Source organism: Sparus aurata, chromosome 5 (assembly GCF_900880675.1).
Source record: "Sparus aurata chromosome 5, fSpaAur1.1, whole genome shotgun sequence".
NCBI lineage: Eukaryota > Metazoa > Chordata > Actinopteri > Spariformes > Sparidae > Sparus > Sparus aurata.
This window is the reverse complement of record NC_044191.1, coordinates 18,724,022-18,749,812: the sequence shown is the minus strand read 5'-3', so window position 1 is coordinate 18,749,812 and position 25,791 is coordinate 18,724,022. Positions and strand designations below refer to the sequence as shown.

The 25,791-nt window shown below is 41.8% G+C and overlaps 3 protein-coding genes across 3 annotated transcripts in view; 1 reads left to right on the top strand and 2 right to left on the bottom strand.

The window, feature by feature from the left end:
• Nucleotides 1-15,466, top strand: part of prkg2 (protein kinase cGMP-dependent 2) — a 28,581-nt gene extending 13,115 nt beyond the window's left edge. The window contains exons 7-19 of the mRNA XM_030417802.1: nt 3,340-3,417; nt 5,219-5,313; nt 5,888-5,956; nt 6,382-6,480; nt 6,596-6,749; nt 7,315-7,451; nt 8,523-8,612; nt 8,901-9,042; nt 9,779-9,942; nt 10,147-10,269; nt 10,987-11,049; nt 11,390-11,456; nt 11,755-15,466. Of these exons, the coding sequence (XP_030273662.1) occupies nt 3,340-3,417; nt 5,219-5,313; nt 5,888-5,956; nt 6,382-6,480; nt 6,596-6,749; nt 7,315-7,451; nt 8,523-8,612; nt 8,901-9,042; nt 9,779-9,942; nt 10,147-10,269; nt 10,987-11,049; nt 11,390-11,456; nt 11,755-11,850 (1,377 nt within the window). The 3' untranslated portion in view covers nt 11,851-15,466. The remainder of the gene's footprint in view (nt 1-3,339; nt 3,418-5,218; nt 5,314-5,887; nt 5,957-6,381; nt 6,481-6,595; nt 6,750-7,314; nt 7,452-8,522; nt 8,613-8,900; nt 9,043-9,778; nt 9,943-10,146; nt 10,270-10,986; nt 11,050-11,389; nt 11,457-11,754) is intronic.
• cfap299 (cilia and flagella associated protein 299) overlaps nt 7,445-25,791 on the bottom strand; it is a 97,457-nt gene continuing 79,110 nt past the window's right edge. Inside the window, exon 6 of the mRNA XM_030417806.1 lies at nt 7,445-7,525. Coding sequence (XP_030273666.1) covers nt 7,493-7,525 — 33 coding nt within the window. The 3' untranslated portion in view covers nt 7,445-7,492. The remainder of the gene's footprint in view (nt 7,526-25,791) is intronic.
• On the bottom strand, nt 15,823-25,126 carry bmp3 (bone morphogenetic protein 3). The gene is made up of 3 exons (XM_030417803.1): nt 24,439-25,126; nt 22,125-23,050; nt 15,823-19,415 (listed from the first exon to the last, which is right to left on the bottom strand). The coding sequence occupies exons 1-3, from the start codon at nt 24,812-24,814 to the stop codon at nt 19,224-19,226; spliced, it is 1,494 nt and encodes a 497-aa protein (XP_030273663.1). The 5' UTR covers nt 24,815-25,126; the 3' UTR covers nt 15,823-19,223.

Genomic DNA, 25,791 nt, shown 5'->3' with positions numbered 1-25,791 from the left:
ATTAAACAAAACAAAAGTGGCAAAAAAGCTAATTTAAAGTATTATTCATATGGAGTTTGTACCTTCTTGGAAAATCATGAAAGATGTTGATGACTCATCCTGCACTCGGGGGCGTATGTTAATTTTTCGTCCCACAAATGCTTTCATCACGACGCTGCCATGGTAGAACGACTCCTTTAAGAGAGTGTGCATACAATTAGTACTGTCCTGAGTGTATACAAAGGCAGAACATGTTTTGACACTCAGCTACACGGGCCACACATGGAATATGGACCATCTGGCCTACATGTTGTACGCATGCTGTAATTAAAAATGTAAAGTCTTACAACCACCTCTTTTAAAGCTTTTTTTGCTCTTCATCCATGAACGCCACTTCTCTGCAAAACAGGGATGGCAGAAAGAGCAACGGCTGTCATATTTGACCCCTTTTTAAATCATTCATGCGTGCTCCCGCCGTGACTGATGTTTCAACAGCCTCTTGAAGGGAGTACGATGCTTTCAAGGGGCGGCACAGGATGAGCAGTCCACCTGGGGGCCGCTGAAGACTGAGGTGGTCTTAAAAATAGGTTCATCCCTCTTGTTTTGGTGTCTCTGACGGTGAAAGCAGAGAGAGACGTGCGGTTGAACGTGTTGCTGTGACAGTTCGATTGACAATCTCCAAAAATAGGATGACTGCGACCTGGCAAGCACACAACAGAGCATTAGTGGCTTTCTCTAACATTGACATGAGCAAACCAAGCTGATTGGATAAGATAAAGACAGAAGGGGATGTATGTGATTGTTAGGGGTCAGGGTGCTTGACATATGCTATGGAGAGGCATGCTTTTAAGCTTTCGAGTGAAAATGTCCTCTCTCTTTCCTGAAAAGGTAAATGTTTGGCTCAAGGTCAGGATTCAGCCTGCTATAACAAACCCCAGACACAATTCAAAAGCTGTCGCTCCCCTGCACAGTCACTGTATCATCCAGACAGTCTTTATAAACAAAGCCGTGGCATGTTGTCTCCGCTGTCACAGGCGGGTGTTAAACTAGGCTCTCCTGAAGCGTAAACGGGATGTAAACAAGCTTGGTCGCTCAAGGAAAATGCCACTCGTGTCAAGAGTTTTGACAGTAAACACCAGGGAATGTTTTCGCGTGGTTGCCCTGATTTGTTTGTTCACTTTTCGCCAAAGTCCTCTATAGTCAAATGGATTACGGCCGTTTTCTCAGCGGCGGGAATTTGGCATCCGTCCCAGAGGGCATTTCATCCCGGTCACCTTGCACTTCCCCCTTTCTTCACCCAAAAGCTTTAAAATGGAAGGCGATCTGGCGGCTCGCTGATTCAGCAGCGTGGCTCCGGTGCTGTGGTCGAGGTGGTGTGTTAGGTACGGAGAGAGTGACTGACAGCATGAAGTGAAGGAATCTGTCTCTGGATGAGAGCTGAGAACACTCAGAGAACATACCGTACCTCAGCGTTTAGTAGCTGTCATTCAGTTTTATGATGCTCGTTAAACTCAACTAAACACTGACACAAACTTTCTCGGTCGAGTGTGATCGTACTTCTGCTCAGAAAAACTGGAGTGCGTCCGTGAGCGTAAACGGCCGACAGCTTCCCATCATGTCTGAGTCGCTTGGCCAGACAAACTGCTTAGCTTCGACTGGCTTACAGTTGCACGTTTTCATCCAATCAAGACACCTCGAAGTGAAAACATGATTTCAAATCAGTGTGAAGGGGGTATTACATTATGCAGCAACAACACTGAGGCTTCAGGCTATGCCGAAATCAACTACAATCTCCTAAAAAATGGATGATGATTTGAACAGAAACGTTTTTCTCCCCTGTTATAGATGGCTGTGGTGTAAACATGATGGATAAGACTGATTTTTACTTGACTTGAATGGATGACAAGTTGATATGTAACTGGAAAGAAAATAAATTATGTCATGTGGCATGATGCAAAACACTCATCTTTATATTTTAGTGTGTTTACAAGCAGATAACCAGTGAAATTTCTCTCTGTATGCAAACTTAAGTTGAGCAAAGTCATTTATATTTACATAGGCAAATATACAAGTCTGTTCTTATACCCTTGATTCATATAAAGATGAGCTGCCCAAAAAACGTTTTTTAAAAGGGAATGGACTTGACCTCGATGCTGAGTATTCATTGGTATCTGTGAAATTATAGCAGATTAAAATAGAGCAGATCATACAAAGCTAAATTGCTTTTATTTACTTAACAAGCGCAGTATCTACACACTCATACAGTAGGGTGTTGGCTCATGACGACTGCTTCACCTGGGTGAAGCCACCCAGCATTGACTGGAGACAAATGTGATCAGACATGTTAGCCTTTCTTTAAGGGACTTCTTTTAAAAATACGAAAATGTGAAATCATCAGTTATCTTATCAGTATCTACCATGACAGGCAGGTATTCATTGGTATTGGCTGAAAAAAATCTATATTGTGTCCCTGCCCCATTTTGCCTGACAGTGCCAGCAGCAGGAAGAGTGTTGTACAAAAACAATATTTCCATTTTCAATGGCAATTTATTGTTTTGATGGCTTCAGTTACTGATCAAGTTAAACAAACATTTGCTGCTTGCTGCTCAACATTTGTTGGATTAGAGTGCTATTCAGCTCAGTTGGTAGAGTGGGCGTCCCATGTACAGAGGCTTCGTCCTCGCTGCAGTGGACCTGGGTTCGAGTCCCGGCCTGGGGCCCTTTGCTGTGTATCACTCCCCTGCTCTCTCAACCTGTTTCCTGTCATGTCTTCAGCTGTTCTATCAATAAAGCCAAAGGCCTTAATACACTTTTAGAATAAAATTGTTGGATTGTGTCAGATTCATGCCAGTATAAATTGAATATTTGGCTCATCTAGCCAAAATCAGCACTTTGAAGGCATGTCTCTGAAGATATGTGGGCATTTGTCTCTATTTTTGACTTTTTAGAAATAATATTAAAAGGATTATTGAAAAAAAAATCAAGTGATGAAAACGCTACTGGCAGGCTAGTTTTTAAAAACAGTTACGTTAAGATTATCATAGATCATGGTGTCATGGTGTCATGGTATTCACCACTGTCATATTCATCCTTTTGCCATCATCATTCAAGGCCCTCTTGACAGACATTAAAGCATCATAATCAACACATACCTTTGACCTATACTAAAAATCTGCCCCTGACCAGCAGGCTGAGAAGCTCAGACTGACAGTGCTTCATTAATGGTTGAACTCCAGATCTCATCCCGCAGGGGACCAGCTACCAGGAATCAGACAAGGCGGGTCGATGGTCAAATCAATACAATGCTTCAGTTCTGCCTGTTGTCCTCCCCCCTCCTCACCCCCTCTCCCGTCTCATTAGGAATACTATGACAAAGGAGAGTACGTCATCCGGGAGGGAGAGGAGGGGAGCACCTTCTACATCATCGCGCAGGGAAAGGTAACGTGTCTCACACACTGTTACAGGTGACATGAAGTAGCGGGACAAAAACACACTCACACACACAAACACGTTATCCAGCTTATGATGTGAGTCAGGACTATCAAACAGGACTCTGTTGATGGTCATTTTAACTTGAATTCTCAAACAAGGATCAATCAAAAATGTCCTCCCTGCAGCTGTGAGTGAAGTGTTTGAACTGATATCAAATAAAACACATTTGTACAGAGATAGAAACAGACGCTACAAACTTTTTCCATCTATTTCTGCATTTATGTTTCCCACATCAAGATAGTTTTACAAATGTACCTCTATCCTCTTTTGATTTTCAGTATGATTTAATTCACAGATGCATTAAATTCAAAATATTACTTCCTTTGCACAAAAAAATACTAAATAACAAGCATCCATGGTCATGCAAGGGGCTAACATACCTTTTGTTTTAATCTGTCCTTTTAAATGTGTTTTCTCCATTATTCCCCTTAGTTATGATAAGATGTTATACTTGAGCTGCAGCGCAGAGATCTCAGAGACGTTTTTAGAGTCTTGAACAATGACACTCATTAAGGCCAGAGACACAAGCCTTAATCCCATCCTTACAGCAATAAAATAAATCCTCTGGTGCCGCAGTTAGACAATTCTGTGTGACGTCTCTATTGCACCGATCAGGATGCTGCTCAAGGCTCTGCTGCAAAGGCTTTTCTCATCATTCAGCACGAGTGTTGAATCGCTCCAGAAATACCATTAGTCTGGGCCCCCTTCTACTTTAATTTTTCTTCTTTCCCCCTTCGTTTTCCAACATAAAGACAAACTGCATACGAGTGAAGTGAATCCATACACTCACAACCTGTTACGAAATCAACAATTCAGTAGCGAGGAATTTCGAGGTGGCAACTGTGATGCAACAATTAACTCGAATATTTTTTTTGAAACTTCTATCAGACCCTGATGGACATTGTTGTATACCTGACCCCATGTCTGAAATCATGCTTAGAGGTTTTAGCCGACAGAAGACACATCCAAAAGACAGTTTAAGTACAGACAAAATGTATTTTTCTTCAATAACAGACCTACTAGGCTAATACTCTGACAAAACAAGACAGTCACACTGCATGTGAGTCGTGGAGGTGTTGGACTATGACTCACCCACCCATCTGTCTGACAAGTCAGCAACCTGACACCGGGGAATGAGGGGAGATGGAGAGGGGCCAGAGCTGTCCACAGAGGACCTTCAAAATGCCATTATGAGCCGATGTGAGACAGCAGCTCCTCAGCGCTAAGCTAACCAAACTAGCGAGAGACACATGTTGTTGGGGAGAAAGGGGGCTAATACAGGAAATGGCTCCGCTACCTCCCCCTCTCCCTCCTCCCTTCCCCCTCGTAACCCCCCGACAAGGGAGGGAATAAACTCTGAGAGCCACCAGGAAAAACAGGGGAAGTGGAGGTCGCCGAGGTTAAACAGGACACTTAGCTAAAACACATCCCGGCCTGCTTACTGCTGTGATGTCATCGCGGCATTTCTGCGGCAGGATGGTGCCACGAGTGGGATGTTTGACCTCGGCCAGGGTGGGCCACTGGTTGTTAAAGCCCCACAAATGAAGAGGAAGTTTCACAACATTCAGGCTGCCAGGAGTATTTTTTGCAGAAAACGGCTCCTGCACTGGCAGCAGATGAGCGACGACAAGCAGTATACACACAAAAAAAGAAGAAATGAAGGAAAATGGTGATGATAATAATGATAATAATAGTATGAAACACCTCCCTACCCAGAACGCTCAAGGCAGGTCATGTTTTTTGTCAGGTGAGGGTGACCCAGACCACCGAGGCCCACAAGTTGCCGCAGATCATCAACACACTGCAGAGGGGGGACTACTTCGGAGAGAAAGCCCTTATAAGGTAAAATCGAACATCACAACCCAGACACACATTGTTATCTTAAACCCACTTCGGGATATTTTGGTGGAAACACACACGGTTTTAATTGCAGAGTCATGCAAAGTCATTTCGATTCATACCGCCCTAAAACCACAGATTTGTCTCAGAGGGTTTGAGGACACCTGCTATCCCCCTAGACTTCCTTCCTCAAATGAGGAAAAGCTCCACAGCAGTACCTGCCTTCCATATTGAAAATACTGAGAGGGAGAGGCAGAGCTGAAAATATCAAAATTGGCAAAATTAGAAGTTTTTGCACTTCTATTTTAACTGGATTCACATAGCCGTTATCTCATGGCATGTAATCTGCTGTGCTCTGACAGCCTTTGTTAATAATCTTCATCACCAAAATGTTTAATAGGTTGATTGTTGTAGAGGAGGCCCAGTGGTAGCTGTTTTGCAAAGTGTTTCCTGGATGCACTTTATTGACAAAATGTCCTCCCGATCCAAAAAAAATCGATATAAAAACAGTGTGAGGAGTCAGAATTTGAAATGTGTGTTTTTCTGTGTGTAATGTACATCTCTCTGTTTCTTTCAGCGATGATGTCAGGTCAGCCAATATCATCGCTGAGGAGAACGGCGTGGAGTGCTTGGTCATCGACAGAGAGTGAGTACTCTGACATTTAAAGTGTAGCTTCCTGGTTGAGACATTAACACCAAACACTGACAAAGTATTCCCCATTCCTCTGTAACACAAAGTTGTCAAGCAGCAACTTAGATTAAGTTTGTTTTCTTTTTTCCCTTCTTTTCTTTACAACCTATGACATGCCATATGAAAGTGGCAGGTCAGAGTATGTCCTCCCATTAACACAAAAAAATTCATCATCCTCAGAAAGCAAAAAGTACAATGGGGTATTCTGGTATCCATCAGCTGTTGTCAACATTGTGTGCAGGACTTGCCCTGATTTCCCCCCTGTAATGTAGTTTTTTACCTCAGTGGGACACCTCCGTCACATCAAAGTTGGGGTTATGAAGCCTCTCAGCCAACATTCCGGTGGTTGCACAGTTGACGCGTGGTTGTTGTTTTTCTAGGACATTTGATCAGACGGTGGGCACCTTCAACGAGCTACAGAAGTACCTCCAAGGCTACGTGGCAACACTCGATCGTGACGACAAGAAGAGACATGCCAGGTGGGTGCAGCGCCGCGAGCTCCGGCCAGAAGAGTGAATGAAAGCTGTTTTCAATGTTTTGTGTTTGTTTTTCATTTCGCTTGGAGTGAAAATACAAGTTTCTGTCTCCGTTCAGGAAGAAGTCTGTGTCGCGCCACCAGAGCCAGCCGCTATCACCGGACATCATCCGGCTGAAGGACATGGTGTCAGAGTTCCCATCGTCCAGGCCCTTCGACCACCTGGATGTCATTGCTACCCTCGGGGTCGGCGGCTTTGGACGAGTAGAACTGGTGAGACCTGAATCTTTTATCCTGAATGGCATTTTGTTATTTTAACCTCCATTCTGAAAATAATAATAATAATAATAATAATAATAATAATAATAATAATAATAATAATGATAATGATGATCAGGTGTCTATATGAACATTCGAACACATGGAATTGCTGTTATTACTCCTCATGTCAGATATTATCCAAGTTCATTTATGGTTCAGCAGTCTGGGTTAGACAAATGAGTAATCTCCCACAGTCCCCAGAAAAAAAGGGAATTTTTAACAAGAAAGACTGTTATGGTGGTAGATAATCATCTCAGAGTGTCAAAACCACATATATACTTTGTCATATATTTTTAGACTGAACTGAGCAAGCACTGTAGATTTTGTCCCCAGCACTTACACTGAAAGGGATTCAGGAAGGGATCTTTTGTTGATGAGTGTGAACAAGAGAAATTCCTTTTACATGGGGGGCTGACTTTTGTTTTAAGACAGACTAGAAAATTACAATTGTGAACCCACCATTTTATTACAGCTGTGATAAGTAAGTTCGACATCCCATCCTCATTCCCATGTGCAGGTGAAGGTGCGGGGCGAGGACATCACCTTCGCGCTGAAGGTCATCAAGAAGAAGCACGTCGTGGACAACAGGCAGGAGGAGCACATCCACTCAGAGAGGAAGATCCTTGCCGAGGCTCGGTCGCCCTTTGTCGTCAAGTCAGTCCTCCCTGCTCGGCCGCCAAAACCATTTCCATTTTTTATCCTACATGATGAAGCTCTGCTCCATTATTCTGGGGAAACAGTGTGGTGCTTATTAGTTTTTGATGAGATCACAGTTGAGGCCTTGAGCAGATTACATCTTCTCGATGGGGGAGAAAGGCAGGGGATATTGAGATGCGCGCTACAAAAATGGAGTTATTTGTGATGAAATATGGCAGCAGAAGCTTTTCTTTGCTGTTCGTGAGATTACGGTGATCCAATTTCACTGTGTGCAGTGGAACAGGCTCATATTAAAGCCATTCTTCACCATCTGAGAGGCTCCTCTCGCTGGCCTCCTCATCATAGATGTATTTATTTGACCTTTTTCAGACGTTTTTACTATCATCTCTTCATATTTCTAATCTGTTTTCAAGACTTACGTAAGGGGATCTAAGATTTAAGGCTACGAAGGGATGACAGTGTGGTTGAGCGTGTTAACATCCACTCTGCTTTTTTCAAGTGTCTTTCAGAGTGATATTGACTCTGCACACACTCTGGGGTTGCTGTCAACAATTTACTCAGAAAACACTGCCGCAGGGGTCAATTAAAATCACATTAGTTCACAAATTGAGCTGTACTTTGCGTCGTACTGTCTTTAAATATATTATAGTCCACTGCAGTGCCTTGTTGTAACAACCACTGGGGCTGCATTTATTCACTCAAGAGCGCTGCCTACTGTTTATGATGTATTTTGCATAATGAGCTTTCTCCCTGCTAGTTCATCAGTTTAATGTTTACTAGCAGGGATTCTAGCCTGAGTGATGTGGTGTCTTAACCACTGAAAGCTATTGCGGACTGTCAAGGCAAGTGATTATTAAACGTGGCTACTAGGTTTAAAATGATAATCTCAAGAGATCAGAGAAAAAAAAACCTGATTTCTGAGTAGAGCTCCCATTTGCACAGACTTTTTAACTTTCAAGACATTTTGCATGCACATAATCACAACAAAACAAACAGCATGACTATTGTTCCGTTTGTATAAAGCCTTTTGTTTTGAAGCTAAACCTGTCTATGCTTCTCTTTCTCTAGACTGTATCGCACGTTTAAGGATAACAAGTACGTGTACATGCTGCTGGAGGCCTGTCTGGGTGGAGAGGTCTGGAGTCTGCTCAGAGACAGGTAGGAAAGACCAAACACTCACCGATGTACCGACATTCTTTTTTGAAAACTTGCCGGCTTGTTGCTTAAAATGATTGTACGTTGGTGAAGTTACTGCCTAATGAGGGAATTTTCCCTGTCTCAGGTTCACTCGTCGTCAGTCACTGAGTGAGAGCTGCCTGCAAGTGGGGGTTTTTTCGGTGCAGTTGTGTAATGCGACCACAGCTGCTGCTCCTCTGCCTCTCTGACAGCGTAGGATCTGACCCCACTTGTCAGCAAAACGTTTAAATTGGGCTTTCTTGTCTTCAGGGGAAGTTTTGATGAGCCCACTGCCAAATTCTGTGTCGGTTGTGTCACAGAGGCGTTCGATTACCTCCATCGCAAGGGCGTCCTCTACAGAGACCTGAAACCTGAGAATCTCATGCTGGATACTGAGGGATACATCAAACTGGTGAGTGTTACGTGTTTTAACAGATACTGTGAAATGAAATGACATCATTCTTCTATAGATTCTTACTATCAAGAGTTTGATCGTTTGCAACGACTAATTCGTTTCTAGCAGATTTTCTTTGTAAAGTCCAGTCACAATGTTCATTGTATAACTGGTTGAGCGTTAAGGGAGTCGACAGCTTCAAGGTAACGAGGCTCAAACATTCTCTTATTCACTTTTGGGCATTTATATTGACCGGCTTTTTAAACCTTACATCGACTGAAGTACTCATTGTGCTATGAACTGTGCTTACACCCATTTTTATCTCTATTGTGAATTTTTCCATCTCCATGGAGATAAAACTGAAGGGCTTTTATGAGATCTAAAGCAGATCAGCACCTCAGTGTCAATCAAGAAAAAAACGGCACGGAAGGTTCTAAAGTCCTCAAAGCAACATGTTTACCTTAAAATAACTTGAACTGAGGGAGGCGCTGATTTCTACATAATATTGCTTGAAAGTAGATTTCTGGTAAAGCTCCATAGGTTCCCAAATTTTTATAGAGAAATTTAATCTTATATTTAAACTTATGTACTCTTATTGTATTTTGTATTTTGTATTTTATATTTTGTATTTCTGATTGTATTGTACCGCTGCTATGATGACCTAATTTCCCCTCTGGGATAAATAAAGTTATCTATCTATCTATCTATCTATCTATCTATCTATCTATGAAGCTGATCCACTCTACCTTCCCAGGTTGACTTTGGTTTTGCCAAGAAGATTAGATGTGGCCAAAAGACTTGGACATTCTGCGGCACACCGGAGTACGTGGCCCCTGAGATCATCCTCAACAAAGGCCACAACTTCAGCGTGGACTTCTGGTCTCTGGGCATCCTGGTGTTTGAGCTCCTTACTGGCAGGTTAGAGCATGTGTTCATCTGTGCTTCCAGTCTGCAGTTAGGCCTGTAATCATCCATTTTATCACTTCAATCTCTCGCTGCTGATTTGCTGTAATTGTTTGCTGGCGGGAACAGAGGGCTGCGGAAAAGCACCCCTTTCAACAGGCCTCAGCTAAACCAAAGGCCCAATTAAATGTCTGTATTTTTCGTTCCTCCGCTCCACAGTCCTCCGTTCTCAGGGAGTGACCAGATGATGACGTACACTTTCATCTTGAAAGGCATTGAGAAGATGGACTTCCCCAAGAAGATCACCAAGAGACCCGAGGACCTCATACGCAAGCTATGCAGGTACAAGATCACGCACGCAGAGCAACATTCAAGAATCGAGCTTGAAAATCCTACAATCTAACCTCCTGAATCTTTCCACCAGATTTCTCAGAGCAGAATATGATTATTAAAATATCAGGAATTATGAAAAATGTCGATCAGTGTTTCACAAATCCTGAGATGATGCACTCAAGGAATCAAGAAATTTGTCTTCCATAATCGAAATAGTTGGTGAATAATTTAGTAGTTGATAGTTTATCGACTAATTGATTAATTGTCGCAGCTCTAATGTAATCCAGACAAAATGTGATCATCCTTTGAGAGTGAAGCTCAATTGAAACCCAGATATGCAACTAAATGCAGAGAGATGGCAATTTTTTTAGCAAATTGTGTGGTTAATGCTTGATGTTAAAAAAAGCTAATGCTAAACTGCACTGCTGGCTTTAGTTTGCTTGATGTAACATCTAAAAGGAGCGTTAATGGTTAAAAATGTAAGGTGAGGTCGAAGGATTGAAGATATACTAAAGGCTGAGAGCTAAACTGCATTGCTGGCTTAAATTTGTATGAAGAGGGAGCTAAGCGATTATGAAAATGTATCAAAGATGGGGACTGTGATAAGAGTTAATGGGGTGTCCGGCACAAAGAGTGAACGAGTGTCCTCAAATGTTTCAAGTCTGTACCTGAACATCAACATGGCAGTCACGAGATCAAAACAGTCACTCCTGATCTATTTTACAGGAGAAATCCCTCGGAGCGCCTGGGCAACCTCAAAAATGGAATCACTGATATCAAGAAGCACAGGTAAGAAGGAACTGATTCATTTTGTTCTGATCTCAGTAGGAAGATGAGCCACGCAAATGTAGCACTGATTGAACATTATGAATGTGGGCCGGTGGTCTGTGACCACGGCAATTACATAATCAGTGAACACACTGTACAAGAGCAGTCAGATGCAAATCATGTTCAAAAGGCTTATCTCAATTGTGGCCCGAATACTCTCTATACTTCCTGCTCTTCATCCCACTCTACATACATACAGCAAAATGTACCCCTGGGAATTAAGGGGATAAGTTTTGATTTTTAGACATACAGATTGACTAATTGATATGTTTTTCATGTGCTCTCAATAATCTTTCTTAAGGTGGTTCAATGGCTTCAACTGGGAAGGACTGAAGGCGAGGACTTTACTGTCTCCACTGAAAAGAGAAGTAAGTGTAGATATGTATCCAGACTTGTATAACCAAGAAGTTGTTAAGTGAATATAATGACAGAAAATAACAAATGAAGATTTAATTTTTTAAAAAGTTAGAGGAGGATAACAGTTGATCATAAACAATGTTGGTTTGAATGAGTGCCACAAGAATTGTCCTTAAAAATTGCAATTATGTATTTAGGTGCTCCAACAATGGTTTTCCACTTCCAAAACTGAGGTGGTAATTGGGAAGGCATCCTAATATATTCATCTCTCACCCTTTTTCTTCTTCATTGTCGTCACTTACACAACAGCTCACGGGGCCGACAGATCACAGCTATTTTGACAGCTACCCTCCGGATGAGGACAGTCCTCCCGATGAGCTATCTGGTTGGGACATGGACTTCTGAGACCTTCTGCTCCACTTTTCCATTCTTCCTTCCATCGTGCACCTTTACATCCAAAACTCGAGGGGTAAAGTGGGTTTTCTGGTGATCTTACATCACCTCTGCAGCCGTGGTGGAGGTCCTCAGATTCTGGGCAACAGTGGCTGGTTACTTTATGAACTTGTGGTTGGCTGTCTGAACACAAATGAACAGCTAGAGGAGAATTCTTATTTAAGTTTGACTGTGAACATATATTACCTCCTAAACAACTCATCCTTGGGTTAAAGGTGCCATATGAAAGATTTTTAGTTTAAAACATTCACAATGAATCAAAATTGTCAACAGATTTGAAAAGAAATAACAGTTTTGATGTTACATCACATATGTCCACGTATTGTGTTGCAGTTAGCATCCTTACCAACTAGCCCTGAGCTACTTCATACCTCAAGAAGTGATAGACTGATAGCACAATACTCCCCTGGTACTCCGAGCTCCAGTCTGGGCAGAGCCAGCTAGTGCGACCGCTGGCTGCACAGTTAACTACAAACAGCAGCAGTTAGACTGATACAATGGTGATATGCCGCCCACTATTTGTTTGGTGTATTAATTTGACAGGTGGACAATTCTTACATATTGCTCCTTTCAAGTGGTATTCTTGAGGATTTCAGGAGTGGTGAGTTTGGCAACTTCTGCATTCACTGTTGGTAACAGCAAATATGATTTAATAAACACAGGTCACTAAATTTCTGGGGGCAGCAAAACAAACTATTGTGGTTTTAAAGTGCATTTTGTTGGACTTTGTGGAATCTAGCAGTGAGATTGCAGATTGCAATCAAATGAACAACTCACCCCTACGGGAAAAATGTGAGGGAAAAAAAACATTTAGCCACGCTGAGTCAAAATGAGTTGGTGTCGTCAGTTAAGGACATCCTCAAGCACGTGGCCCTGTAGTGATGGAAATGTAAATCCCTGCTGTGCTGGGCTGATGTGCCGAGACAAACCAAGTAAGGCCAGGCGGGCAGATGTAATGGAAGAAAAACATCTGTCTGCATTATTTTAGACATGGGTAAGACGAACCAGCTCTGCATCAAAACAAATTCTTAAATTGTATAACAAGCCAGAATTATTGAAAGACCTTTTTCAGTCCACAATGCAGATTCTCATAGATAAGTGATCAATGTGCCTCAGCCGACAGTCCCCGTTGTTCATGCATTAACGCTCATGTAGTGTTTGCAATATGACGAATAGGAATAAACGAAAGAACAATGAAAACGTGTCAAACAACCAATGCTTTCCAATAAAATCCCTGAAGTGACAGTGCATCAACAACATTTACACCACATGCTGTAACAACAACAGAGTGAAGCAACAGAAACACTATTGCTAAATTAGCCTGCAGGCAAGTTACTCTGAAATAGTACCCAGCGGTGTGTCCTGGATAACTAAGCTGGCCTAGTTAAGGTTTATTTCATATTACTTTGGAGAGACTTTATGTATTCCTTAATGAACCTTAACCCAATGTAATCATCTTTGACAAAAAACACTAAACTATTGTTTTCTGTGGGCCCTCATGATGCCTCCAGATGTGGTTGGTTGGGAAATTTGTGATGCAGCTGCAAAGCCTTTATTTCTTACAGCTGAGGGAATTTTTGATTACATGTGCAGTTTGTTTATGGCTCTGGAGGAATGGAGGTGTGGGGGACGGGATATGTGTGGCGATGACACTGTAAAAAGCAACTTGAGAACAAACACAGACTTGGGAAGAAGAATTCCGACTGAACTGCTTTGGCAGCATCGCACCACAATGCACTGCTCTCCCCAACATGAAACACTTGTGCTAAGAAGCATCAAGGAGTTCCTTGTCCCCACAGTCCCTCCGCAGGCGAAACTGGACACACACAAATCATGAACTCTACTAAGTTATAGAGTGTGAGCATCCCGTAGGAAGGTGACCTGAAGAAATATTTACTTATTGAAGCTTTCAACTCCATAGTTCCCGGTAAGAGAAAGTTACTTCTGCTCGGTCTGAGGCGTTAATGATGTGAAGAACAGCAAAGAGACCAAAATTATACTTTGAGGGGTTTTTCAGGAGCTTATGTAATTTCCATTTTCAAACCTTTCAGGTTTACAGTAAATGGACTGTGTACTATGGGTCTATGTATATACTGTATACTGTAAAGCACAGGCAGCAAAAATACACAATTTATACAATCCAAACCACTTGTTCCTTTACGTATACCTTAACAACTCGATGAGAGGTTTTTTTTTTGTAAATATCACATAAACATGTATACATTGACTGGTGAATGTGTGTGTACAGTATGTACAGTATCTGATAATGTCTGCGTGTGTCTGTGTGACACACCTGAAACTCTTGGAGAAGCTGTGGCCTTAAGATAATGACTACTGATTTCAGGATACAGCTGTGTGTGTTAATATTTCAGATAAAGTTTCTGTTTTCTTCAAAAGTTGATTTTTGCAATTGAACAGTATTTTTAGATTTGGCAATTTAAAGTTTATAGCCACAATCGATTCTTATTACTTCCTGACCGTACTCATTGTGGACATTTTTACGGGGATGCGTGTTAACATTAACACAGGTGTAGGGTGTAAAACATATTAACTGGCGTGGCTTTCCCAAAGAAATTTTGAGCATCAAACTCCTCATTTTCTGCAATTTGGTGAATATTTGTGCACCTATTTGTGTAATTTTTGCACCAATTTGCAGAGAAGATGTCTTAATTTATTGAATAATGTCCTATAACAGACCTCCAAGCACAGTCACCAGGATATAATGTTAGCAGTTAATGATTCTGTAAACCACAGATACTTACAAGGTTGACATTTGTACTAAACGTGTCACATCACGTTTCTGTCACGTCACAAGGTGAAGGGGAAGGTAGTGGCCAAATGGTTCACCCAGTTCCAGTCACAGCACTTGATATTTTTGGGCACACCTGGTCTCAACTCAATCCGTGATCGTGGCAGCCAAACCATTATTTCTTTCGAACTAGAGCTTGAGCACAGTGTTACAGCAAGAAGGGAAATAGAAAATTCCACCAAATAAAACAATAAGTGTCAACATTAAGAAAAGATCAGTTTTAACTTATCTGTGGTTGCGCAGAAACAATTACAATTATTCTGGTGATTGGGCTGGGCTACGTCATAGTCAACCATGCAGCTGCTTCTTCTTCTTTCTGTTTTATGGCAGATTGTAATCATTGCTTTTGTGTTTGCAAACTGCCATCCTGTTGCATTTTACCAGGGGATGCATGTGTTCTAAATATTGAGGGATCTCATACATCCGCCCCGAAATCTATGATTCTGGTTCTTATTTCTCCAACCAGTCACCAATGACCACACACTCGTCCTATTTGAATGGCTGAAGAAGAGGAATTGGACTGCAATTCAGAGGTGCGCTGAATTATCGAATGTAATTACATTGCTTTGCTGCAATGACAAGTCAAAATGTGGGCCACCAGGCCTGTCGCTTAATTTGTTTGATTCATGACTGAATTGTAACTTTGAATAAAGTTTTGCAAAAACAGAAATGTAACCAAACTGTTCAAACCTCTATTCACTGGACATCGTTTCCAAGGTTATAATTAGGTGCTAATATTAAAATATTAGAACTACAGTAGATCTGATAATTTTATGCACACATTCTAAACTGTTACAACAGACATGCTGTATTTACTGCAACTGCATCTGCCTAGTGCGACCCTCTAAACCATATACTGTATCTGGGTGGAAAATGTAAATATTTACTTTTTGGGGCATTAAGTGAAAGCTGTTGACCAACAACTATACTGCACATACAGGTATTCGATTACATTTTGTAGCTGAATTCAGAAATACTGATCTTGTATTTCATGCAGAATGGAAACGTAAGAGTGTAAAGGAAATACATTTTCAGTTTTTTGCTTTGTGTCTTGTTTTGTACCCAATTCCCTCAAAACCATCAGGTTTAGGAACCAAAAAGAACCTTGATCGATCTGAGTCTTGCATACTTTTATTCATTTCTTTGAATGCTGTGTAGAGGTGGTCAGAGCTCAGACGGGGAGGGCAACCATAAACAGCTTACCACACTTTCACATCAGAGGTGACAACTGTCCATCACAGATATAAAGACCATCAACATGTCCGAGCTTGACCCCTCCCCTCCCCTGGCCACACCTCTGCAACATATGCAACAATCAGAAAATAAATAGATGCATGTTAAAGGTCATTTCCATATACAAATATATTTTATGAAGCTTATTGTACAAGCATTTCCTTTTTTTTTTACCTACAGCATTACATTTACAAGATGGGATTGAACAGTGGAGTTGAGTAAACTGCTGATACACTGCACTGTATATTGGATACTTGCACTCCAAAAGACATTAGTGAAGTTTAGAAGTGGGTTGACTCTCAAATGTAGCAAAAGCAAAGGTCCAAAAAATTACTCATACGCAGTTGTCATGTCTGCAATGTTGTACTGGCACAAAGCTAGTCCAGTCTATAGCATAAATTGCTAAAAGAATCTGTATTGGCACAAGATGAGGCGGCACAAAATGGAAAAAGTGTCAGTACAAAATATATAAAGTTAAAAAATCTGCCCTTAGCTATTGACACAAAATAAATGTCTCTGAAATATCAAAATAGGGAATTATTTGAAATACATTTTAGAATAAATTCCACTGGCGATCATACTTATCAAAATAATAAGCACTATATTTTCTCACTGTAGACTATTTTGTACCATAAAAAACTACTCTCTGCTGCTTACGCTTTGACTTCAGCTGAATCGCAAACTGAGCTCAGTTCTATGAATGACTGAGCCTCTCTGAACAGGCGATGATTCAAATCAAAGTTTTTGAAAAGCAGAAATCCACTCATTCAAAAAGGCACTTCTATCTCAAAGACACATTAGAATGTCATCGACATGTAGTGAGCTATATACAAGAACAATGCACAAGTCTATAGAAAAAAAGAGTTTGCTGCTATATTTCAGTCTATTTGCTCTGAATAAATATTTGGTTTAATGAACTCTGGTGATAATGCACAACCCAAAGCAAGTGTGACGTGTTAACTGCTCCCCCAGGTGTGCCTTTTGTTCAATGTTGACCTGATGCAAAGTACATGTGATCAAACACGCCCTTAACTCTGTACAGTAATATTAAAAGCTTACGCGACCCAGGAAAACAGATCAGCTCTCCCTGATCATTCAATATATTATATTGCTCATCATTTTTGTTTTTTAAAAAAATGGCATGCCAATGATAAAATATGGGTGAAAACTAGGTTTTAAAATACCAGCAGCACGATTTTTTCCATTTTGAGAGACTCTGGTGCATAATGCTCACTGATGTGTCCTCTCTATTTTCATCTTCATCACGTTCCAGCAGAAACCTTCAGAGCTGTCCTTGCCAGCAGAGAACCAGAGGTTTTTTGGAGCTGAAACCAAGTTCAGATTGAGAAAAACATGAAATCTAAGTGAAAGTCAGATTTCATGCCATCTCAACCTTTTAGGAAGATCTGCTTTTCAGTTAAAGGATAACTCTAATTTTCCACATTTAGCTTTTTTACAGGTCTTGAGGAACACAACTACAGTACATATGTGAAAAAATGGCATAAAGCCTTTTGTGATTCCAGGGGAAGCTGCATGTAATCTGAAAAATCCCCCCCAGTGATATCACTAAATGGCTATGTGGCATTGTGGGTGATGTAGGCGGCATGTTTTCAAAGGCAGTCCACTGTTATTCATTGCATTCTTATAACACTGTTGGACTTATTCTGGACAGTTTAAAGACAAAGGATCAAAATCTATACAGCAGAACCAGCGATATCAGCTTTTTTATACCATGCCTTCTTCTTCCATTTCAAAATCTGGTGCCTACATTACCCACAATGGAATTAAGTCACTGATTGACATCACTAGAGGCAATTTATCCAATTATATGCAGCCTGCATCTGGAGCCACAAATGGCCTTCTACTACTTTTTTTTTTTACATATGAAGTTGTACTCTGAGCAGTAAGGCAAAACTGATTCCAGACGAGCAGTGTAAATTGACTTGATACTGCCTTTGTTGATATCTTAATTGAAAAAAACAGATTTCTAGAAGTATTCTGGTAGTTTATAAAGTTTTTTTCTCTCAGAAATGTAATTCTATGTTGTTAATACAAAACACAATTTCAAACACTATGTAAAGGCCACATGATCGTAACTTTATAGAAGGTTCAGCCTGATATCAAGCTCATTAAAACCACCAGTATAAATCTTTGATGCCGGCATGACTGATTGACTGACTATTTCATTTCTTTCTTAACTTATCAGGTCCAGCAAAGGTTTCAATCCAAGTTTCCAGACATGCATCAAGCGGCTTTCAAAATCCTGTTGCTTTACATGGCGATAGCCCTTGTTCAACGTAGTAGTTTCTCCTTTTGATATGCTTTATCCCTTTATCTATCAAAATTAAATCTGTATTTTTTATTTTTTATTTTATTTTGTAAAGCTTGAACATTTTCTTGGCGAAGCAATGGCATAACGGGTCTCCACAAAAACTCCCCATTCCAAATGTTAATGAAGACCACAAATGAAAAGTAGCTTACTCTTTCACATATAATAAACTCTTAAAATATGGGTTCTGTACAACGATGGAGCAGTGATCTAAACACAGATATGTACGGCTATCTACTGTACCGCCTACATCATAATTCTGGCTTTGGAATCTAATATATCTCTCTATAGCAGCCAAGCCAATAATTATGCAATGACTTCTCATATAGTGAATAACACAGTGATAGTACAGACATAAATACATACACATAGTAACAAAAACCATGCAAGTGCGAGTCTGACTTTGTGGTAATGACCGAAGACAACTTCAAGCTGTGAAGGAGAGAAAGATGAGAGTGACCCCCCTGGAGGAATCAGTTCGAACTAGGGTCTTTTTTTTCCTGAAAAGTGATCTTTTGTTTTTTCTTCAGGTTTTGTCTCTCTTATGCCTCATTGGTATTTATATATCTTGATAGTCAGTTTATGATTTTGTTAACCCTGCTATCACCCAATGGATAACTGAGCAGAGATGATGAAAACATAAAGATAATCAGTGGAGCTGCTGGTGAAATTGCAGCATGGAGACTTTCCATTCCAGGTATCTTCTGCTGGGATAACTCACACGATCCACTCCTTCCCGTGAACGGATCAGCTTCCTCTTCACCTGGAACAACAGGAGGCACTCTCCTCCAGCGCAACAGTACGTTGCGTTCGATGGGTGTTTGTAAGTGAATGAGTGTTTGACTACAGAAACAGGAGGAGAGAGTGTCGTTCTGGCTGCATGTGTTGATTTTTTTTCTTTACTTTTATAAATGACATGAGTTTTATGTGAACAGGCATTGAAGAAAAAAAAAACTATCTACAGGCGCAAGAATCTACAGTCATGTTGGGGTAGACTTTCAGCACCACGTTCTTGTCCTCATCAAAGAAGAGGATGCTGAGGGAAGACATCTTCTCTGGGACACAGCATGGCTCGGGGATGCCCGGGACGACGCCCACTGCCCTTACTATGCTCTGGATGGTGGCGTGGTTAGAGGGCTTCAGAGCCTAGAGCAAAGGGACAGAAAGGATTAACAGGGATTCCTTGAAAGCAAAAGTATTTCTAAAATTTTGATCACTTTGTAGAAGAGTGTGACTGCTTTGCATAGTGCTACATAAAATAACTACTTTTAACTAGCTATCTTTTTTCAATCACTTGTAACGGAGAGGAGCAATACAAAATTTGATTGATGAAAGGCAAGGTTCTCTAACAATGTAGGTCTTGGTTTTGTAGTCTTAGCAATCGTTCCTCTCTGTAACATTCAAGCTGACGGCATAGTACACACAAAGTGCGTCATTAAAAACAAATCCGATAGGCCAAAAGCATGATCGGACAAACATTCAGACCAAACTAAATTGGAAGAGAAAAAGAAAGTGAATGGCAAAATAAAGTCATTTGTCCAATCAGCAAAGCCAAAGTTGGCCGTGTCACTCCATTGGTTTGTTGGCGTACATCTGCTCCTCAATGAGGTTATGTGATGATTAGAAACACAAATATGCGGACATTTAATACTGCAAAAAGTAGATTTTGGACACCTTAAACAGCTATCTCCATCTCTGATCGGACCGCTTATATTTACGGCTTATCTGGCTTTGTTGTATTGATGTTGTTGATTTGGGAGTACAGTTTTATCATAACCGACCAAATGATGGCCAAATCTGCTAAAATAAGTCCTAAATTGTGATGATGTATTTTTTCAGAGGTCTTTGTATTTTATTTTATTTTTTTACCACAGCATCAACTTTTTTGTATCACTCAGAATACTGTTCAGTGCATTTGACAAACAGCTACAGGTAGGTCAGGATCTGTGTTGTTAGCTCTGGTCCTAGCAGTTCTCACCTGATGAGCTACTTCATGTCTTAGCCGGATCCAATAAGAGACAGGGCTCTTCCCACACATCATAATAAACTAGGCCGAGAAGCTTTTAATTGTAGCCATTTAGCAGCTTTTAAAGCTTTAGCCGGACAAAGGAGAAACAACATCACAGGATCACAGGCCGGTCTGACAGAGCAGCAAACCTGCAGGAGAGGGGGGGGTCGCTTTACGCCCTAGGCCCTACTTCTGGGACTAATTACATCCGACTACAAAGGCCGGGTGACTCCGAGGTAATGAATTAAGTGGATGGAACTCGTGCATTCCGGCCATGTTTAAAATACCTGTGATGTTATCTTGTCAGCGGGGCCACAAGCTACGAGGGGAGCTGATGTTTAACATTAGTGGAGGCACAAGTTTTTTTTTGTTTCATCTCTTCTTTGCCCTTTCAAATGTGTGAAATCACATGTCATGTTGCCTTTAACTAAAGAGAGATGTTCAAGACTGGCACGAGTTAAAAGAGCTTCTTCCTCCAAGGTCTTAACTCGTTTTCCTTGAGCATGGTTATGAAGTTTTACTGATTTTTGATGTCAAGGTCAGCCACCCACTGCCCTGGAAGTTGTACAAGGAGTAGTGTTCATGTGAAGTTACAACACCATTTTTGATTAACGCCATCAGCAGTTTGACTGCTTTTACAGCAACTTTAGTAAAGAAGGGCTTGACTTTGGACTTACTCTCTCTTTTAAGAGGTGTAATGTGTAAAAATCATACTCCATAGGGGGCAGCAAATCACCAGAGTCACTAACTGTAGTTACTGTTAGCTTGTTAGATCAGTTAGACTGCAGCTAGCCAGAGAGTTGGTGTTTTCACCGCTAGCAAGGGAGCTTTAGACTGCTGGGAGAAAGGTGCCCTTTTCTTCAGCAGATATATTTCCAAGATCTTAATCCAGACTTAATCTTAATTCCTGAGATGCATCGTTGAACGTAATAGCATTAGAGTTACCACTATAACTAGTTTATCCTGGCGGATGGCATAGATTCTATCCAATGTCCAATTCTTCAGCATCATCTATAATATAAGACAGATAGGCTTCAAGGACTTCTGATGTAAAAGTCATCCAAGTGAAATACTACAGAACAGTCATAGCAACAGTAAACCAGGGACGGGAAGCTTAATGGCTAGATGTGCTGGTATCTCAACATAGCCTGTTTGATTTACATTAAATATACAAAAAAGTAGTGTTTGATTGATAAACATACAGACTGTTGTGTGTAGTCTTCTGTACTAGGGGGAGACCCATTATCAGGGCTAAATTACTCTCAATTATTGTCTGCTTGTTTTTGTGTCATATTGCCGATAAGATGAATCGATTTAAAATTGCATTACTTTGGCGCTGATGCAGCCTCCTCTCTCCATCTGTGGTCATCACTCTGGGGTCTCACACATCTTGCTCACAATATTTTCTGATTGGTTAAATGTCATAACCAATACCCTATAAAGACTGAATCATCTTTTTTAGTTTGACTTTATCAGTTTTAATTATTGGTTATCGGTCTACTTGATTACTAACATTCGAAATCTGCCCTGAAAAAAAACACATCAGTCGACCCCTATACTGTACTGCATGTTGAGTTAGGGGGTGTTGTGTGTATGTATCTGAACCATGGCATAAAGCACATTTACATAAAAATGCCGGTATGTACTGCCATGTTGCCCCACGAGACGATGCTGAGGTTTAAATTACACTAAGCAGGAAAAAGGTCTTGGTCAAAAGGTGGTGGTCATCTCAAGTTGCGATGACCACCACTTGGTTGAAAACAAAAAAAAACAAGTACTTTACATGTCTGCTTCCCCCTCAGGTTGGAAACCATTGCAGACGTTCACTACAAGACTCTGCATCTCACCTTTGGCATCGGGAACTGGCAGGACCCTGAGCAGTAGTAGGCATCAAACGACTTTGGTGATATAATCCATTCACTCCATCCAATGTCGGCAAAGTCCACTTTCAGGTATCTCCGAGCGCAGTTCCTGGGCTCGTTCCACTGCTTCTTTCGTGCCTTTTTAATTGTTTGCTCGTCGAACTGCAGGAGGGGCATCTTGTGCCGCTGATTCTTGCGTGTCTTTTTACGTGGCCGACGGGCCTGCTTGTTTTCAAAAGGTTCGTATGGACTTGTCTCATCCCACCCGGTTGTCTCGTATGGATACTCGGGACCAGGAAGTTCATTATTTTGCAACGGGAGCAAAATGTTCACCGAACGCTTTTGTCGGGGCTGTGGCCGCTCTTGTTCGGTGTCATTTTGCTCATTCAGCCCCAGTTTCTGGAAGCTGTGTGATATGGAGCCTTCCCCTCCCACCGGGTGGTGCCTCTGGAGAGTGGCTACCACACTTTCAGGCTCTGAAATGGCAGAGTCATTGGCGTAGACCAGAATGTAAGGTGAGCGGTCTGACAGGAGCTTCTTCCACGGCTGGGGCCCTTGTGAGGTCACATCAATCCCAATGAGCAGCTCGTCATGGTTCTTGGCCTGGTTGACCACACGAGTTATGTCCTTCCACTGCCAAGATATGAAATCCCTGTAGAGGGTAGACACATTGATCCGAAAGTGTCCAAGAGTCCTCATCTTGTTATCCACGGAGGCGAAACTCCAGATGACCATGTGGATGTGGCTGTGCCTCCGGGGGCCATGGCGCCCACAGCTTTTGGGCCTGGAGCAGGCCTGGGTGCTGTTCTGAAGGTCTCCAATGTAATAATGAAGAGTGGCTGACAGAACATCTTCTGACTTGGTGAGGGAGGTGAGGTTGAAAATCTGCAGCTGCTTCTTGTTGATTGTACCTGTGGGTATAATGAGTGATATGAGTGTCTTTAAGTTTTCCTCTTTCATCGCAACCATTTCATGGCACATTCATTCCTTAATTCATTCAAAAATGATGGTTAAAAATGTTAAAAACAATATCTTTCTCTAGAATTCCCTTAGTACTCTGAATGATCCATACAACACACTTAAGGGGGCACTTAAATTCAGAATGTTTAATATTTCCAATATCAATGAGGTAATAATGCAGCCTGAAACTAGAAAGGTGGCAGGGTCCACCACATATAAACAAAGTAAAACAGTATGAAATTGTGTTGTCCTTTAAGGTCAGCTTGTTTATTCAGTCATGAAAACAAAGAGAGTTTGTTTTTCCATAATAAAAAACAGTCCATGAAGATCTTTCTCCTCTAATACAGTTTTTTTCTCCAAAACTACGCACTGCACCTTTAACAGGTTTAAGAGGCACCGTATCTTCAAAGACGGTGTTTTCACTGGAAGCCATTCATGCTGCGGTCTGTGGGTTATTCAAAGTAACCAGGACAGAGTTAAAAACCTAGTCAAATAAAACCAGCAAGGCATAGCTGAGAAGATACTGAGACGATGTGTTTACAATTTGGGTGAACTGAACCTTTATATAGTGTGACATACAGCTACCAGGCGACAGGAGGCAGTATAATCTAACAAACTTTGACCCTGAGTGGCAACGGGTCCGTCTTTAATAGTGCCCATGTCCAAGTGATAATATCACAACGTGGCATGCAAGGAATGGTGAGCTCGAGGGGATTTAAGTTATCATACAAGTTCCTCCAGAAATAATTATAATAATAAAAGCGCTTCTAATGCAGAAACTCAGAGCGGTGGAAACGCTTCCACTCAGCCGCCACACAGACAGGCTGGGCAGTTGCCAGATGCTTTCTCGAGGGAGAATCTCGACTATCTGACACTAAAATCTGGAGGTGTGAACGCAATTGTATCGGCGAACGATTTAGAGTTGCGTGAAGAGATCTGATGAGGAATCTGTGCTCTTGGCACAAGGAAGGAGTAACAGGTTGATCACATTTCCATGACTAGATCAACAGGTGTATTTTAGTTTCAGCTCAGTACAGCAGCGCGCGAGTGGCACCACATTTGAAGAGTTTTTTTTTCGATTTTTAATCATTTTTTAAACCTAAAACAGCACAGTGAACATTTTCTCTATTGAAATGTGTATGTTTGTTTTAAATGCGCCTAAATTACGCACACATTCCGTCGCCTCATAACATTGTGCACATGCAATGTGCGGATAATACAAACCGGGCAACGCAGGAGACAGACCAGTTCACCAAAAATCACACAAGACACGCATGTGACCCTTTCTAGCCTGACAGAACTCAGTGCTATTAACGTGCGTAAAAGTTTGGATACCTACCCCAGTGCGCTTTGAAGCTGCGGACAGTGTTGCCGTCCTTGAAGGGAAATCCAGCCCGGTTGTACTTCGTGTAAAGCATCTGCATGTGTTCCGTCATTGTATCCTGTAAAAGCAGATCCTGGTCGTCTTTCGTGGGCTGCTTTTTATCCACCGAATGCGTAAAATCCACCTTTCGTCTCTCGGGGAAATTGTCTGTTTTCAGCATCGCGCAGTATCCCACGCACAGATAAGTCCATCCGTAGAGCAGCACGACCACAAACCGAGAGTAGAGAGCCATGCTTGAGCCAAAGCGAAGGTGGCAGCGGAAAAAGTAACAGTTACTACACAATCTAGCACGTTTCCAGAAGTGGTGCCTATCTCCAAATCGACATACCATCACCTGAGGAGGAGTCCTCTGTTAGAAAATGACACCATCACCTTTGACACCAGTCACAGCGAGAGAGCAATGTGGGCAGGAAAACAATATGAGTGCGTGATCCAAATTTGCTTCTCTGCTTTTGGTAAGTTGTAACAGTCAGTAAATGATTAAAAAAAAAAAAAAAAAAGTTCAGGCGCACAGCAGAAGGTGTAATGAAGGAGCAGATTCGGGAGAACTAAGCTGCTCAAACAGCGACGCTCCTGGTTTTGTATCCGAGCTGTGAGCTGATTTCAGGACCAGCAGTCAACCGTCCCCCCGTCTCAGCTTTCATTGAAGGTAAAGCATGTTGTGCTTGGTATTATAGGGCTTGTGGGACCAGCTGGGTATTCCTCGCGCACGCACGCACACACACTCACACACACACACACACACACAGAGAGAGAGAGAGAGCGAGAGAGAGAGAGAGAGAGAGAGAGAGAGAGAGAGAGAGAGAGAGAGAGAGAGTTTCCTGTTCAGGCTACTTTTACGCACATTCAGCCTGGGGACACATTATCTTATGTTATCAGGAGATGGACGAGGCTGTTTGTTTCACAGCGGATTTTTAACAAATATTTGATTAAAGGCCATTCCGCCGATTTATCGAGCTGATTTCAATATATAGACTGCTGCCACAGAACAGCCGCTCTGTGCGTAATTTCTACTCCGCAGAGCTGTGCGTCTGACTGGGCCGCGCTGCTGAATGAAGCGGCTTATTGTCGGCATTAAAGGCTCTCTCCCCTATTTAGTTTAGTTGAATGGAGTTAAGCACACACATCCTGTACCATCGCGGCCCGATCCGGATGCTGTACTGTGCCCACCGCCCCTCCCCACCGTCCCCCCAAAACAGCCCATCCAGGCGGGGTTTAGACACCCCATCCCACCGCCCTCCACCCCCCGCCACTGGGCTTCTCTTTCAGGGGCACTCGGGAGGAAATGATTAGGGCACTTCCCCGCCC